At 39.6% G+C, this 17,529-nt stretch overlaps 2 protein-coding genes across 4 annotated transcripts in view; one reads left to right on the forward strand and one right to left on the reverse strand.

The window, feature by feature from the left end:
* VSNL1 (visinin-like 1) overlaps positions 1 to 2,717 on the forward strand; it is a 73,193-nt gene extending 70,476 nt beyond the window's left edge. The window contains exons 3-4 of the mRNA XM_005884078.2: positions 115 to 330; positions 1,699 to 2,717. Of these exons, the coding sequence (XP_005884140.1) occupies positions 115 to 330; positions 1,699 to 1,896 (414 nt within the window). The 3' untranslated portion in view covers positions 1,897 to 2,717. The remainder of the gene's footprint in view (positions 1 to 114; positions 331 to 1,698) is intronic.
* A 1,487-nt stretch (positions 2,718 to 4,204) lies between these two features.
* SMC6 (structural maintenance of chromosomes 6) overlaps positions 4,205 to 17,529 on the reverse strand; it is a 52,531-nt gene continuing 39,206 nt past the window's right edge. For all 3 annotated transcript variants that reach the window (XM_014531592.1, XM_014531593.1, XM_005884079.2), the window contains 6 exons: positions 17,359 to 17,504; positions 14,229 to 14,354; positions 12,525 to 12,630; positions 8,702 to 8,854; positions 6,125 to 6,222; positions 4,205 to 4,712 (listed from right to left, as the gene is read on the reverse strand). In XM_014531592.1, coding sequence (XP_014387078.1) covers positions 4,598 to 4,712; positions 6,125 to 6,222; positions 8,702 to 8,854; positions 12,525 to 12,630; positions 14,229 to 14,354; positions 17,359 to 17,504 — 744 coding nt within the window. In that variant the 3' untranslated portion in view covers positions 4,205 to 4,597. The remainder of the gene's footprint in view (positions 4,713 to 6,124; positions 6,223 to 8,701; positions 8,855 to 12,524; positions 12,631 to 14,228; positions 14,355 to 17,358; positions 17,505 to 17,529) is intronic.

Consider the following 17,529-nt stretch of genomic DNA (forward strand, 5'->3'; position numbering starts at 1 on the left):
TAGCCTGAGACCACCCGTGTGCCGCGGCCTCTCTGTCTGTAGGGGCTCAGACTCAGCCTAGACGGGCTGGTTCTCTCCCTGCGCCCCCCTGACCGTGTCCGTTCCGCTTTGCAGTTCTTCCCTTACGGGGACGCCTCCAAGTTCGCCCAGCACGCCTTCCGCACCTTCGACAAGAACGGGGACGGCACCATCGACTTCCGAGAGTTCATCTGCGCCCTGTCCATCACGTCCAGGGGCAGCTTCGAGCAGAAGCTGAACTGGGCCTTCAACATGTACGACCTGGACGGCGACGGCAAGATCACGCGCGTGGAGATGCTGGAGATCATCGAGGTGAGCGCGGGCCCTCGGGCGGCCGGGGCTGTGGGGCACCGGGCAGACCCCGGGTCTGGGCCCTGCTTCCTTGGAATAGGTCTAGGGCGGCTCCTTCCTCCCGGGAGCCCTGCTAGTGACAGGCCAGGCCCTGGATTCTCCTACCCCGCCCCCCACTCCAGCGCAGGGCGGGGAAAAGTCCAGATCTCAGCGGCTGGCGCTGCCCACTGAGGTGGCATTGAACCAGCCCCGCACGCTCTGAGCTCTTACACAACGTGGGCCTACTGGGCGCGGAGGATGTTACAGGACTGCTTCCCGCCTGGCTTAGCTCTGCACTGCTGGACTCGCCCTGTTCCTCCCACCAGCTTCCCTGGGAGCATGAGATGCCACTGCGGCTCCTCCAATTGGCATTGAAAAAAGACTTTATTGAGTCATAATTTATAGTCCATAACTTCAGCCATTTTAAGGCACAATTAAGTGGTTTTCAGTAAACGTAGCAAAGTGTGCAGCCATCAGCATAATCCAATTTTGCATTGTCATCCTCCCGTCCCAGCTAGTAAGGTCTCTGCCCACCTGTTGCCACCTCCAGGCGGCTCAGCAAAATACTGTCCTTCTGTACATGTCATGTCAATGGAACCGAACAATGTAAGCATGTGTGTGGCCCTCTGTCCCTGGCTTCCTTTTTATCTCTGTTGTGGGATTTATCACATTCATTTTTCATGCATAAATAGTATTCAATTGTAGTGTAAAATACGTCATACCTGTTCATCTGTTTACCAATTGCTTCCACTTTTTGGCTCCGACCTGCAAGTCTTTGTATAGATGGGCATTTATTTCTTTAAGACACTTTTCTAAGAAAAACATTGTTTCTACCGAGGAAACTGCCACCTTGAGAACTGTGTCTGATGAATGGAACAATTGGAGTCTTGTTGCTCTAGCTCTAATTGACGAATACAGTCCCCAATCCACAGTGCTCCTTACACTGACTTCTTTCAGGGCTAAATGGTAGTGGTCCATGTTGTGTGATTATCTTAAGCTACTCTAAGTTCCTGATCAGTTGAGACCACATTCCATGTTTTCCCAATTCACCAAGGGCTAGGGCATGCTGACCATCGCCAACACTTCAAACTCGGTGTTTAAAACAGAAGCCATCATTTTCCTCCCTGACCAACCCGAACCCATGGTTCTTGATCTCACCACTGAGCTACTCTTTCTACCCATTTCCTCCAGCCAGAAAGCTGGCAACCATCCAAAGTTCTTCTCTACCCAAGAGGTCCTGAGACTCACACATATCTGAGTATATCACTCTCGTATTTAAAGCATTTAAAGAGGTCTTTGAAGTAAACTGGAGTTGTTGATCCTATCATAGAACCTTCTGGTTTTCTGCAGGCTATCTACAAAATGGTGGGCACTGTGATCATGATGAAAATGAATGAGGATGGCCTCACGCCCGAGCAGCGGGTAGACAAGATTTTCAGCAAGATGGATAAGAACAAAGACGACCAGATTACACTGGATGAGTTCAAAGAAGCGGCCAAGAGCGACCCTTCCATTGTACTACTTCTGCAGTGTGACATTCAGAAATGAGCTGAGGTCAACGCTATGGACTGCATAAGTTTCAATGTTCCATTCAATCTGCAGCTATCTCTCTCTCTCTCTCTCTCTCTCACACACACACACACACACACACACACACACACACACACACACACACATTGCTTGGACTACCTATACATGGACTTGCTTCTTGTGTTTGAAACACTTGTGTGCATGAGAATGTCATTTGCTAATGAATTTTAAAAAGCATATATTATAAAACAACCTGCCACAATGTAATATGTGTAATATTATTTCATAACCAACCCTCCTTCTCCAAAGCCTGGCCAGAAATGTGCAACTAATAGTTCTATGACTTCTCATTCATGTTTTGCTAATGCTTGTGTCTCCTTGATTACATAATGTCAGTAGCACTGAGAAACCCCCCCCCATCCCCCTCGCTATGGTAATGTAACTTATTATAAGCTGTGTCACCATTTTCCTGTAAAATAGTACTGGACAGACACACACAGGGTTTCTTGATTCTTCCATGTGGTCCACACACAAGAGCTTGTCTTACCAGTGAATATAAATGTACTACATTTGCATGCCTTTTAGGGTTGCCTTCACTCTTACCTCATTTGCATCCTACCAATCTGGAAAAAGCTGTTTTGGAATTAATGCAGTATAAAACTTAAAAATCCTGATAAATGACTCATTAAGTATATCTATCTATATATATACACAAAGATATTATTTATTGAAAGTGACAAAAAAAAGTGTATTGATTTCTGCTTGAGTTTTCAAAGGCTTCCGAAAAGGTGGCGGTAGAGGTCCCAAATAAATTTATAACATTTGACTTTTTCCCTGAATTTTTATTTCATAATTTTAGATGTGAAACAGATGTTTATAATTATCAAGGGTCAGCTAGCTACTACTTACCAAATCTAGCCCTTAAACAGACATCTCTGGAATTCGAGGAATTAATGACAACAAAAGGGGAAAAGCAACCTTCCAACTTCATTCTGGCCCTCAAAAGAGGGACAATTTCATATGTAATGTTTACAGAAAACACAACTTTTTCATCCTTAAAAAAATGCTCATATGAAAATAAAATGTATCTCAATGTGACTCTGGTGCTAACAACACATTATGTTCTACACAAGCTGGAGGGCGCATTCAGCAGGCTGGAAATGTCCTCCAAAAGAGGTCTTTCCAAACCAAAAGAACACTATCTGTTCTTTATCAGGATGGAACACTCTGACCTTCTTAGCTCCAGGAAGGGAGGCAGAAAAGATTCCATCAAGAGCTCTAACGGCTCGCCTGGCTGGTGTGGCTCAGTGTTTGAACATCGACCTACCAACCAAGAGGTTCCAGGTTGGATTTCAGGTCAGGGCACATGCTCGGGTTGTGGGCTAGATCCCCAGTAGGGGCGGGGTGTGCTGGAGGCAGATAATCGATGTCTCTCTCTCATCAATGTTTCTCTCTCTCTCTCAAATCAATAATTAAAATTGAAAACAAAGGACTCTAAAGGCAGGTTTGCATTTCCAGAACATGTCTAGAGCAGTTCAGTTCCTTCCTACAGTGCCGTCCAACAGAGCTTCCTTGGTGATGGGAACGTGCATGTCCCCACCAGCTACATGTGGCCAGTGTGACTGAGGAACTATTTTTCATTTTAATTATTTAACTTTAATTTGCCACATGTAGGCAGTACAGTATCACAGTGCAGTGCTATATTATTCATTGCTTATTGAGTGCTTTTTTCCTAAACACACTTTTTCTTTGCCGTAGGGTTATTAAATAAGACAGAGACCACTGCCTAATAATTTATTTATCCATTCAACAGAAACTGAGGCAAGCAAACCGTACCACAAACACTGATAAAACCGAACTTCCACCCCAAGTGCTAATAGAATATCATGGTGTCCTTAACCCCGGAGCTATGTGGTCCAAAGTGGGGGCAGGGAGAGATGGGAAAGGGTCAGTAAGTGCCTCCCCATACTCCCTTCCCAGAGTGAGGGTGGGGGTGGGGGGTGGGGGTGGTTTGAGGAGCTGCGGAGGCTCCTTGGAAGGGCAATTGGTTAAGTCAGCCTCTGGGCAATGCTTTCATAGCAATCTTCATGGACCTACCATGTGTCCAACACTATGACAGACAAAACACACACACACACACACACACACACACGCGCACACCCGCAATTGTGAGTCATGAAGCAGCAGCAGAAGGAAGTGGGCCCTGTGGATATTTGGGACACGCACAAAAGACAAATTCTTCAGCAGACTGAGTGGTTCTTTTCATAAATAAAGCAGAAACAAATGATGAGAATGTAATATTCTGGAAAAGAAGCAGGACTAAATATAATCAGGGAATCAAAACGTTTATTTTCATTCTTACAAATTCTATAGAAATGAACCCAAATGAAACAGATATGTACATATACATATGTACAAAATTTTACTTCTGAAAAAGAATCTATAAAAGTAGATGGTTGAAAATAAAACAAAATGAAACAAATAAACAAACAAACGTAAACGGATTTAAAACCAGTACTATGAAACTGATTTTCTCCAAGTAAAGTAAGAGTAATTTTAAATTGCTGGTTGTGGCTGGTTTTCCAGGTTATTTACATATTTTATTGTGGTCATCTATACAAAGGAATCTCTTTTATTTCAGAATATCTTCAGTTCCATTTTATTACATCAAAGAGTCCTGAATTCTTTTCCCTTTACAGAGCTTTCAGCACGAAGACGATCAACTTCCGTTTTCTTCTTCCTCTTGACCCACGGGTCGGAAAGGCAGTATCATCTGCCCTCTTTCAGGATCAGACATTCGAAGAATTCTAATCAGCTTACTTGATGGAAGTGAGCTAGAGGAAGTAAAATTAATTACTCACATTTCCAAGAAAACGTTTTCACATTACAAGAAAATTCTCCTCCTTCTCATGAAAATATAAATCTAAATGGCTGTTATCTGTCAACATATATTTACAGCAGGGAGGTATGGCTACTATCTGAAGTTCCAGAAGAAATATGATTTGCAATAAGGAAATAATTTGTTTTCATTTAAAAAAATCAACTTCCTGCTAAATGCTATGGGTTTTCAGTTTGGCAGAAAAATAAAATGAGGGAGATTTATATACCAACTATTTCTTACTCTTGTTCTTATCTAGCTGGAAAGGGGTTACCTGATATTTCCAGTCACAAATTTAAATCCCCACCAAAGCGACCACTTTAGAGAGAGAATATGGGCTCTAAGCGACAGGGAGCCTGGTACCCAGCAGGCACCCAGCAGAGGCTGACTGCAGCAGAGGAGCGCTCTCTATTGGGAAGGAATGTAACTGCACTTGTAACTGACGGGAGGGGGCGGGGGGGGGGGGGCCAAGACCAGGAAATCATGAATGTTTTTTTAGTCTAAATGGAATTACTACAACTACTGCAACACTAGTTCAGTGGTTCTCAACCTTTCTAATGCCGAGACCCTTTAATACAGTTCCTCATGTTGTGGTGACCCCCAACCATAAAATTATTTTCGTTGCTACTTCATAGCTGTAATTTTGCTAGTTATGAGAATCGTAATGTAAATATCTGATATGCAGGATGTATTTTCATTGTTACAAATTGAACATAATTAAAGCATAGTGATTAATCACAAAAACAATATGTAATTATATATTCAATATGTGTTTTCCGATGGTCTTAGGCGACCCCTGTGAAAGGGTCGTTCGACCCCCAAAGGTGTCACGACCCACAGGTTGAGAACCGCTGCACTAATTGGTCATAATAAACACAGAGGAGCAGATTCAAAATAGAAACAGTAACAAGTCAATAATCACATTCAAATCAACCTGCTTCTGTTATGGGAGATGATAAACACAAAATTTTAAATATCTACAAAGAAAAAATTATCTTAAATCTCCAGAACTGGTATAGAGGCTAATTTTTCCTTTTAATGGTCATTTAAGCATTTGCACTTTAAAAATCGAGATTATAGCCCTAGCTGGTTTCGCTCAGTGGATAGAGCCTTGGCCTATGGACTGAAGGGTCCCGGGTTCGATTCCGGTCAGGGGCACATGTCCGAGTTGCGGGCTCGATCCCCAGTGGGGGGCGTGCAGGAGGCAGCCGGTCAATGGTTCTCTCCATCATTGATGTTTCTATCTCTCTCCCTCTCCCTCCCTCTCTGAAATCAATAAAAATATTTTTTTTAAAAATTGAGATTATAAAAGACTTCTCCCCATTTTATACACTTGACACATATATTCAGAGCAGACTTTTAAGTTACCTCATGCTCTGAGGCGTAAGCAAGATGAATTGTCTGAAGCGCTGGGAATCTGCCATTTTGAGTATCATGTCCATTGCGATTCTCCGGTTCACCATGTCCTGGAGAAGAAGCAGAAGTCAGGGTCGCGGCATGTCAATCAAATTCTTGGGAACACAGTAATCTGCCGGCTACTGCAACCCCCTGGATTTTTATCCACGAATCATCCATTACCTTATCTCTGATGCCAAGCTTAGGGAAGATAATGTCCAAAACTCTCAGGGAAAACAACTGAGTACATCTCTCTTCCATGTAATTTCTGCAGTAAACGTGTTTATAAGCACTCAAAAGACACAACTAACTATTCCAGAATGAATCTAATTTGTACAGTAATAGTCACTCAGGAGAACAGTATCAAAAGTGACTAGTGCAAACATATTACGTCTCTCAAATTTTCCCTCAATGATTAAGGTGCTTTAAAAACTCTGCCTGCCCCCTTCATCTTCTACAATTTGTACAATGTGAACCAATTTGAATTCACAGACCAATTTCTCAATTAAATCTTTAATATAAACAGTGCATCGGTGTATAGAAAAAGAATGTTTAGTTATAACAGGTTTTGAAATGAAATGAATTAAACTGTGCTTACATTTTCTGAGTTAAATAACAGAAAAGAAAAACAATCCAAGCAGCCCTCCCACCCGAGAGCTGGAAGCCGAGACAGATGGAGGATGCATTTTAAAAGGAATCCTGGAAACGGCGTGTGCGGTGCAGCCTGATGGCTCAGAACATGGGCTTTGGAGGCAGACAGGGGACCCACATCCCGCCTACACTGCTCAGTGGCTCATATGATACAAACTCTTCCATCAGGAATATCTGCAAAGTAATCTCACATAAAGTGAACAAAAATAACCAGAGCTTGCACAAATGGAACGCTGTCCTTTCCAAACAACGCCCCGGTGTGGCCTATCATTTAATGACAAAGCTGTCAACGCACCAAAAAAATATTTGCTTCTTTGGATTGGTTCTCAGAACCTGGGTGCATTTTTCTGAATAATTTTAATGGGGCAAAATGCCATCCTGATTAAGACCCTCTTAGTTTGTGAAAGAGAAAGAAGTTGTCCTGAGTTAAATATGACATAAGATGGGTCATAGGACTGGACTGCAAAATGGTATTGGGGCGGGGGGGTGTCAATTGGGGAAAAAGGAGACATATGTAAAACTGTAGAAAAGAAAAAAAAAATTGTATTTGGGACAAAAACAATGCATGAAAGAATAATTGCCTTCTAAGATTTGTGAATTAGTTTCAAAGCCAATTCTCAGAGGAATTTCTAACTAATCATCAACAATGTTTTTTGGGGGGGGTGTCACTTGAAAGATTACATAGCACTCACCAAGTATAAATTCTGATTCATGAATAAGCATTTTCTAAATGCTTCCTATGGGCTAGGCCAGTGATGGCGAACCTTTTGAGCTCAGCGTGTCAGAATTTCGAAAAATCCTAACTTAACTCTGGTGCTGTGTCACATATAGAAATGTTTTGATATTTGCAACCATAGTAATACAAAGATTTATATTTTTGATATTTATTTTATATACTTAAATGCCATTTAACAAAGAAAAATCAACCAAAAAAATGAGTTCGCGTGTCATAGGTTCGCCATCACTGGGCTAGGCATTAGAAGGTAGAAATATGACCTCAAAAGGATTACAATTTGGTGGGAGATTCAGACATAAGAGGGACAGCAATGGAAAGGAAAATACATACAGTTAAAATACTAGTGTAATGGTACATGCAATACATAATATAAAATATATAATGAGGCAATGTGAGGGAGGTGGAAACCAGTGAGAAGACACATTCTGAGACACATGGAGGATAGGCCTGTGGTGACAAATACTAAAAGAATTAAAGTACGACTGGAAGTTTGTTTATGATTTGGCTAAACCAGTTTTGCTAGAATAGTCAGTCTAAACTCAGACTGCAGTGGATTTAGGAAAGAACGGGGCATGAATAAGTAAAGAGAATGACTCAGAGATAATCTGGGAGAACTTACTATGTGCACCAAGCAAGACCCCACTGGAGCCTCACTATAACCCTATGAGGCAAGGAAGATTAATAGCTTTATTTTATAGATGAAGACATTGAGGCCTGAAAAGGATAACTACTTGGCCCAAAGTCATTTGGGTAATTGGTCTCAATCTTGGGTTTTTAGACTTCAAAATCACCCTTGTGTCATATATTATATGGCTCTTTGAGGGGCTGTGAAGGAAGGAAAGCGTAAGCTAACTGCTTTGGACTTTCTGTTCCAATGAAAGACGGAAATACACTAGGGAAGAGGCTACAGGAGGTCCATCTGGTGGAGAGGAGGGAGGTCCCGCTGGGAAAGAGGAGGAAATCAGGACGGGTTCTCTGGAGCTGCCACATCGTAGCAGGGAGAGAACTGCAGCTCTTCAGTTCTTCCTTCCACTAACACGGACTGCAGTGTCGGGGCCGGAGCTTTCCTAGTTCGGGTAAAACTAAAGAGAGAATCGCTTCCATACAAAACACACGTCCACCACCCCACCCCCCAAACTGGAGAATTTAAAATGTAACACTACCATGTAGACATCAAACTCATCCAGGCATCTGAAGGGAGACTCAGCAATGGACCACAGAGAAAGAATGAAGCACACGGTGGAGAAGGAGCGCTCGCCTCCGGATAAGGCTCGCATGTCGTTGAAAGCCGCTCTGTTCCCCTCTCCAGGCTGCACCTTGAATGAGTCAACGGGAAAAAAAGGTGTAGAAAAAGGCATTATTAAATTCTTTATAAAAAGGCTGCCTCACATGAGAAAGAATGGGTTTACAGTTAAAAATAATAAAAGAGACTAAAGTCATTTAGTCAAGTGGAAATGACATCTATTCCATTTAAAATATTTTACAGTAAAACAATGAGCTACGTATAACAGTGGTTTTTGTTTTATTGTGAGAAAAAAAAAATTGAAAGCATTTTCTCACTGTAATGAGATCCAACATACCACAATTCCAAAGGCTTGATGATAAAAATGCCAATGTGAGCCAAATGTTAGTAACGAAAATACTGTGAACTAGTCATTCTGGCACTTTCATAGTCCCCTGAAGACCTGAAACCATACAACTTGTAGAAGACAACATAGGGAAGAACCTACTCATCTTGGATAGCCTGGGCCCCGTGACCACCTGCTTCCCCCACGCCCTACACCTGGCACCCACCATTCTACTGCTTCCACGAAGTTTGGCTCTTTTAGATTCTACATAACTTATACCAGACAGTATTTGTCTTTCTCTGTGTGACTTACTTTAATTAACATAATGCCCTGAGCTTCATCCATGTTGTTGCCTGGATGTCAATTTCCTCTCCTTTTTATGGCTAAATGATATTCCCGTGTGTGTGTGTGTGTGTGTGTGTGTGTGTGTGTGAGAGAGAGAGAGAGAGAGAGAGAGAGAGAGAGAGAGAGAGTATCACATTTTCTTTACACATTCATCTCTTGGTGGACACTTAGGTTGTATCCATGTCTAGGCTATTTTAGATAATGCTGCAATGAACATGGGGGTGCAGGTGTGATTTCATTTCATTTCCTTTGGATATATACCCAAAGCTTGTGCTTCTGGTGTCAAATCCAAACAATCATTGCTAAGACCAACATCAAGGAGCTTTCTCCCTATGTTTTCTTCTTAGAGAAGATTTCAAACGGTGTGAAAAGTTGTAGTAATCAAGAGGCGTGACTGCTTCCAGATTTGTTCTTTTTTCTCAAGATTGCTTTGGCTATTCAGGGTCTTTTACGATTCCACACAAATTTTAGGGTTGTGCTTTCTACTTCTGTAAGCAATGCCATTGGAATCTTGATAGGGACTGAGTTAAATCTAATCAGGCTTTGGGAAGTATGTACATTTTAACAATACTAATTCTTTTGATCCATGAACACCGGATATCTTTCCATTTATCTGTGTCTTCTTCAATTTCTTTCATCAATGCATTATAGTTTTCAGTGGACAGATCTTTCACCTCCTCGTTAAATTTTCTCTGAAGTATTTTACTGTTTTTGATGCTATTGTAAATGGGACTGTTTTATTTCTTTTTTCAAACATTTCTAAGTGCCAAGATAACTTTTGTTACTTGAATTCCAGTGACATCTAGTGGTTATGTTGCTTTAAATGTAATTACTGAATGTCAAAAAGACATAGGACCGACTTAAACAGGCTCAGACCGGCCAAAGAAAGTAACAGCAATGAATTGAAATTCATAAAATCTCTTTTAAAAAATCCCCCTTTAATAAATAAGGGCTCATGGGAACAATAAACTAGCAATTAATAAATGAACAGCACACTGTCACAATTGCCTGAGAAGATAGTATACTGAACATTAGAAGTCACTCCATTCTGACAGAATTCCACTTGCACAAATATGCTACACAAGGTGAAAAGGCAGCACCAACCAGTTCTACATCATGAAGGTTAATCACACATGGATTCACATATTTTCCAAGCTGCTATCTGAAAAATTATGAAGCTCTCAAGTGAGCATTCATTTATTTTTTAATCATCTAAGGGTTACAAAATATTCTGAATTTAAACATACACTGAAATTTTACATATATCATCTGTAAATCTGAATCCTCCATGAAAATCCAAATGAAAAAGCAACATTAACATAGCCAAACCAAATAAACACACAAAAACACACATATGAAAGTAAGAACTAAGTAACAGGATGTAATCTTTTGTCCAAAACTGCATTTGGTATCAATCTAATGAATGAAGCCCTGGATGAATCATGGAGATCTAAAGTTTACTTCTTATCTATTACTAACTTATCATGGGACATTGGTATCAATTTCCCTTTTTTGAAAAACGACTAGATTCCTTTTTTTTCCTTAATACTCACCTAAGGATATGTTTGTTTGTTTGTTTGTTTGTTTGTTTATTTATAAAGAGAGAGAAAGGGGGAGAGACAGAGAAACATTGATCAGCTGTCTCCCATATGAGCCCTGACTAGGCATCAAACCCACAACCTAGTTGTGTGCCTTGACTGGGAATCAAACCCGAAACCCTTTGGTGTATAGGATGATGCTCCAACCAACTGAGCAAACCAGCCAGGGCAGATGACTAGATTCTTAAAGCAATAATGTTCTTCAGAATAACAGGGATGACAACGTCAGAAAATCTAGCTGCACTTGTCTTGTATAGTCAGCTCTGGGGATAAATTACCTAAACACTCCGAACACTTTGCTCTTTTACTCTTTTTTTTTATTATTAGAGTGTAAATTACATACAGTAAGGAACAAAACTGAAGTGTTTAGTGCAAATAATTTTTATACAAACACATATACACACACAGAGTAACCACCACTCAGATCAAGACGGCATTTCTGGCATCTCTGCAAATTCTGTGTTCTCTCCGTCACTAGCAATCCCCAAAAGGTAACCATTATTTTGACTTTAACCACATAAATGAATTTTGCCAGTTTCTGAAGAGTGGAACTGCTTTAACAGACAGTGGCAGACGGGTTTCCAAATTAGTTCTACCAAGTTATAGTCCCACTGGCTGGGAATGAGAGTTCTTAGTCTATATCCTCACCAACACAAGATATTATCAGTCTTGTTCATTTTAGGCACACTAATGGTGATGTGATAGTAAGTTGTGATATAAATTTGTATTTCTCCGATGACTAATGATACTGGGCACTTTTTCATGTGCTTATTTGCCATCTGGACACTTTATGAAGTTGTTGTTTAAGCCTTTTGATCATTTTTACATGTGTTATCATTCTTTTTCGTAATTATTATTATTACTTAAAATTTTTAGATATGAGTCCTTTGTTTTATATATGTATTGCAAATTATTACTTATTCTAAGTATTAACATGGGCATATAAAATTTATGGCAACTAGAAGTAGTAAATGAGTATTTGAAAGTTTTCTCCCATTATTTGAGTGGATAGCTGCTCTTGCCCTGCACTCTTTCTTTCAACGCATGTGACTATGAGAGAACACATAAAGACAGACTCCACAGAGTTGAATGTGGCAGCTTTCTTTCTCAAGAGAGATCAGATCTAGGTACACCTTCAGAAATAAGTAGTACAAACTATTACATGGGCTAGAACATTCTTTGAGAAAATTCTTTCTTGGCTTCCTATAGTGAGACCAGAGAAAATGGACCTTCTATAATGTCCCACATAATTTCAAGAAAGAAACCAATGGAGTAGAAAGAGAAGGTAACTATGTGTCACTGAAATAAAATTCCTAATTATCATCAGAAGAAAATAATGTAGTTGTCTGGGGGAGATTTTTTTTTTTTTAATTAAAAAAGCTACAACAGCAGCTTTAGCCAATAAGGTCAATTTACTGTTCAACACTTTGACAAAGCATCTCCTAATAATTAACATGTAAAGTTAAGATACTTACTGATATAGTAAGAGTTTCATTCTTGTGGTCAAAATTCATTTTTCCACAATAGGCCCTCTGAGATAATAAGTTGTCAAAGTACAATTTGCATCGTAAAGTCAAACACCTTGAAATAAAAAATTGGACACATTAAGAAGAATATAAAGATACAGAGTATATTCAGCATGATCTTTAACCAGCATGTAAGACCAGATAAAAATATGCTAAAATGTTAACACTGGTGGGCCATTTTATAGGTGCAATTTTAGGTGATTTTCTCCCGATCTTTATATTTCGCTTGTCTCTACATTTTTACCACAAACATCTGCAGAATGATATCACCTCACAGTGAATATATCTCCTTAAATGACAACTTATGGAAGAGTAAAAGGAAGAGGGTGAAAAACTAAGTGGAGCTGGAAGTCCTTGGAGGCCAAGGAGCCTCCGGTTCACAAGGCAGAGTCTGCAGAGGAAAGCACAGCACCGAGAGAACTCGAGAGGACCTGGAGAGGGTGCCTCGGGTCTCCCTGAGCATTCTACTCATCAGGTGTGAGGATACCACTCACTGGGGGAGAAACATTCGAAAGAAGCACAAGTAATTCATGAAGACACCCACAGCCAGGAGCAGTTCACATTCCCCCTGGCCCGAGTGGAAACCTTTTAAGTTACAAGATATCAGTACAGTACTCAGAACCTGCTTCACAGGTAGAAAAAAATTAGTACTCGACTAAAGGCTGCTCTGGTCCCACCAAACAAAACTTAAAAGCAGCCTCAAAAGGATAAAAATAAACCCTATTTAAGCCTTAACAACATATGCTTATAAAAGGGAAACAAAGTTTTAGTTTAGTTCAGGAATATGGTCACTCATGTAAAAGCCTATTTCTTGTTATGGCTTCATCTGAATTTCCACGTATGTGGTAGAGCTAGATACATTTTTAAAAAATTCTTAAGACTAATAGAGTTTGGGGTATAAAGGCAGGGAAAAAGCACATGACTGAGGGATTGCTTCCGGGGAAAACAGAAGGTTCATGTAAAGACCAGGGCTGCCTTGGGTCCAAGCACACCAAGGGTTATCCCTACCTTTAAACTGTCCTCTGCTTTATTTGTTGCTTGTGACTTTCATTGGGGTCAATTTATCCATGCGAGTCTGTACATTTCCGGGTACATTAATAATATCCAGTTTCCCTAATCCTGTATTAATTCACGCAACTAATATATACCAAGTTCCTACTCTGTTTCAGGTACTGCAGTAGGTTCTGGAGATAGCTGTAACAAAGCAGCATCCATCAAGCTACAAGCCACACCATTCTTGTTGATCAGGGTAAATCAACTGAATATTGACTCAGCAGGTCCCGTCAAAAACATGCATCCCTCAAAAACGTGCGATGTCCAAGAGTGAAAGAGGCTGCCTCAGGACCAATGAGCTACCCTTCAAAGGGCACTTTAAGCAGCCAGTGACCAGCCACCTGTGAATGATCTAGAAAGGATGGATACCTGATGGAGTGGAAAAGTTGGACAGCTGCTATAAAGGCTCACTCAAATCCGTAATTCTCTAATTAAATTATAGGACTGTGAGCACCAGCTGACAAGGTAAGCACTGGCAGCTCTTCACTAACTGAATCATGTAAAGTTCTTTTAATTTAATTTAATAATTATAAGGGATAAGTGGAAACAAAGAAAAATAAAAAAATGCATATGTGATAATATATTTTTTAATGCACTTACCTTCTAAATTGTTGGTATGTTTTGAATCTATGGGTCATTATTTCTTCCAGTAATTTAATAAACCTTTTTAAAGTCTTTACTTTAGTATCCAGATCAAGATAGGTTTCTTTTGCTTCTTGGTACTGCCTATTTTATGAACAAAATATTAAGTAAATAAAGGCCATTCAAAGAAACATAAAAAAGTAAAATCTCAAATATATTTCATGGGGAAGACCAGGGAGTGCTGAGGACCCAGAACTAGCAGATTTCACAGAGTTGTAAACACAATCCACTACCAGGAGGAGCAGGTGCTGCCCTGACCGGGAAGAGTGGTTAGCAGGCTGGGCAGGAACAAAGTCCAGCCCTAGAGAAGGCAGAGAAAGCACAGAGGAAAGTGGGGCCCAGAGTGGCAGACCTTAGAGAATATACATCTTCTAAACGTAAAGGGATTACACTGGAAGGCAATAAATATTTCCCTCAGTGACAGACACCAATGTGGGAGCACACTGAGGAACACAGAGAATAGAAAGGAGAAAAGGAAAGAAATTGGGGGAAAAACATATAAAAGGGTTGGACAAAATATATAAGAGAAGACAAAGACTATCTAACATATGTATAAACTAGAGGCCCAGTGCATAACATTCGTGCACTGGGGGGCGGAGGGGGAGGGTCGTCCTCAACCCAGCCTGCACCCTCTTGCAGTATGGGACCCCTAGGGGGATGTCTGACTGCCAGCTTAGGTCCGCTCCCCGAAGGGTCCTTAGCGCTGCTGCAGAGGTGGCAGAGGCTCCTGCCACCACTGCTGTGCCCGTCTTCCGGCTGAGGGGCGCTCCCTCATGGGAGTGCACTGACCATGGGGGGCAGCTCCTGTGCTGAGTGTCTGCCCCCTGGTGGTCAGTGTGAATCATAGTGACCAGTCGTTCTGCAGTTTGGTCTATTTGCATATTAGCCTTTTGTTATATAGGATGAAGACCTCAAAAAGAAAACTGAACAGAAAATATTTTAAAAAGTAAACACAAGAAAACGTTTAATAAATAAGACTTGAATCTCCAGACTGAAAAAGCACGCTGTGTACCAAGTGAAAGGATCACGGAGTCTGACATTCTGGACAAGCTACAGGACTTCGTAGACTATCACAGATACTCAAGAGACAGGGGATTTTACATTAGGGTAAACTAGTCTTCAATTCAAAGTTAAGACAAATAATTATGAATATGCAAAAATATCATTCATGTAGCCATTCTTAAGGAAACAATTTGAGGACAAACAACTTTTCAAATGGCTGCAGGGCCATTTGGAAAAAGATAAAATACATTCCTCACCTTACACCCAAATTATCCACAGGACAATGAAAAAATACATAAAAAGTGCACAGAACAAAAAATAAACAGTTGTTAAGACAAGAAAAAAATGTTCAATAGCACTTAATATAAGTGAAATGCAAATAAAAATTATAACAAGGTTTGTTTTTTTGGGGGGGAAATCTACCCATCGGCAAAAACCATACAAGATGATCACACTGTTTAGGCTATTGGGAACAAGCCCTCTAATACACTGCTGATGGGAATGCAAATTAAATACAATCCCCAGAAAGGGGAATCTGTCAAAACGAAATTTTTTCCTAAAAAAAAAAAAAACCAAAAAACCACACACACATACACACACACAAAATAAACCTGAATAACATGACACATGTACAAAACTACTTATTATGTACCACTATATATAATAGCAAAAGATTCAATTAAAACTCAACTATCCATCAATAGGTGGTTGAATACTCTAAAACAATAAAAAAAATATCCAAAACACTGTATATCATTAAATCAAAGAAAATAATCTGCAAAAGAGTTTATATAATGTGCTATCTTTTATATCTGAAATGATAAAAAGCAGTCACATTACCTTATATTTGTATATAGAAACACTGAGAGCACATTTAATAAGATAAAAGAAAAAAAAGTAAAAAGAGGAAGTAAATTTTTGGAGGGTCTTTTTACATTGTATTTTTTAAAAACTATTTTAAAGAAAAACTTTACTATTTTTGTTTTCCAATGCTTTTGAAAATAGAATTGAGATGGCTCCCGTCTCCAGCCTTTTCTTAAATAGGAAAAGTTCTTCAAAAGTGCACAGTTACAATCTTCTACTACAATTTAATCATCATCCTATAGTTGCACATGGTTCTAATTTTTCACTGTTATAAATAATACTGCAATAAACATATCCAAGCAAAATTATTTTTCTCATTTTGGATTATAACAACAAAATTACTTGGCCAAACAAATTTTTGAGGGCATTTGATATAAACTGCCTTAATGTTGTTCAGAAACACTAATATTTAACATACTATGTATCCTATATATTCTGCCTATTATGATCTCATTTAATCTTCACAATAACCCTTTAAGGGGAATACTATAATTACATCTATTTTACAGATGAGAAAATTTAAGGTTCAGAGACACTGGATAATCTGCTGAAATCTAAGATAATAGAAGAGCAATTCAAACCGAGGTACTTTTGCTTCAGAACCTGTGCTCTAACTACATTGGAACTTCCATTTTTACCTAGTATAAAAACATCCATTTCACTGAGATCTAACCGACATGAAGTTTTTTCCATCTTCGTGTATGTGAAAATGGCTTCTAATTATTCTGATTTGCATTTCTTTGATTACTTGTGAAGCTGAATAATTTCATGTCTATATGAACCTTATAGGTATAAAGATAACATTTATACGCAAATATTCTGTAATAATTCAGAAGAAAAAAGTTAGTTTATATTATTTTTTTATTGACTTGGAGAGAGAGACAGGAGGGAGGGAGAGAGAGAGAGAGAGAGAGAGAGAGAGAGAGAGAGAGAAACATTGATGTGAGAAACATTGATCAGTTGCCTCCCATACATGCCCCAACTGGGGATTGAACCCAAAACCTTTTTGGTGTGTGGGATGACGCTCCAACCAATTGAGCAACCCGGCCAAGGCAAAGTTAGTTTATTATTAACATACACATATGAAAGACTAGTTTAGCTATAAACTATATGCTATGGCAATATTTGATCCAAATTTAAGATTTATATTTAAACATTTATTTTTTGTGTTGAAAATATATACGGATAACATAATCAAGTAGAAAAGCTACCAACCACTTACCTCATTATTTCCTCTCGATCTCCATGACTAGCATGTTCTGCCTGGATCTTTTGTCTTAATCTATTAATTTCTTTATCTAGAATCGATGCGGACTTTTTCACTTCTATCCGTTCTGGGCAGATTTGTCTTGCTTGTGACATTTTCTCCTAAGACAGATTTTTAATGTCATTA

The sequence above is a fragment of the Myotis brandtii genome, unplaced genomic scaffold (assembly GCF_000412655.1).
Source record: "Myotis brandtii unplaced genomic scaffold, ASM41265v1 scaffold813, whole genome shotgun sequence".
Taxonomy (NCBI): Eukaryota; Metazoa; Chordata; class Mammalia; order Chiroptera; family Vespertilionidae; genus Myotis; species Myotis brandtii.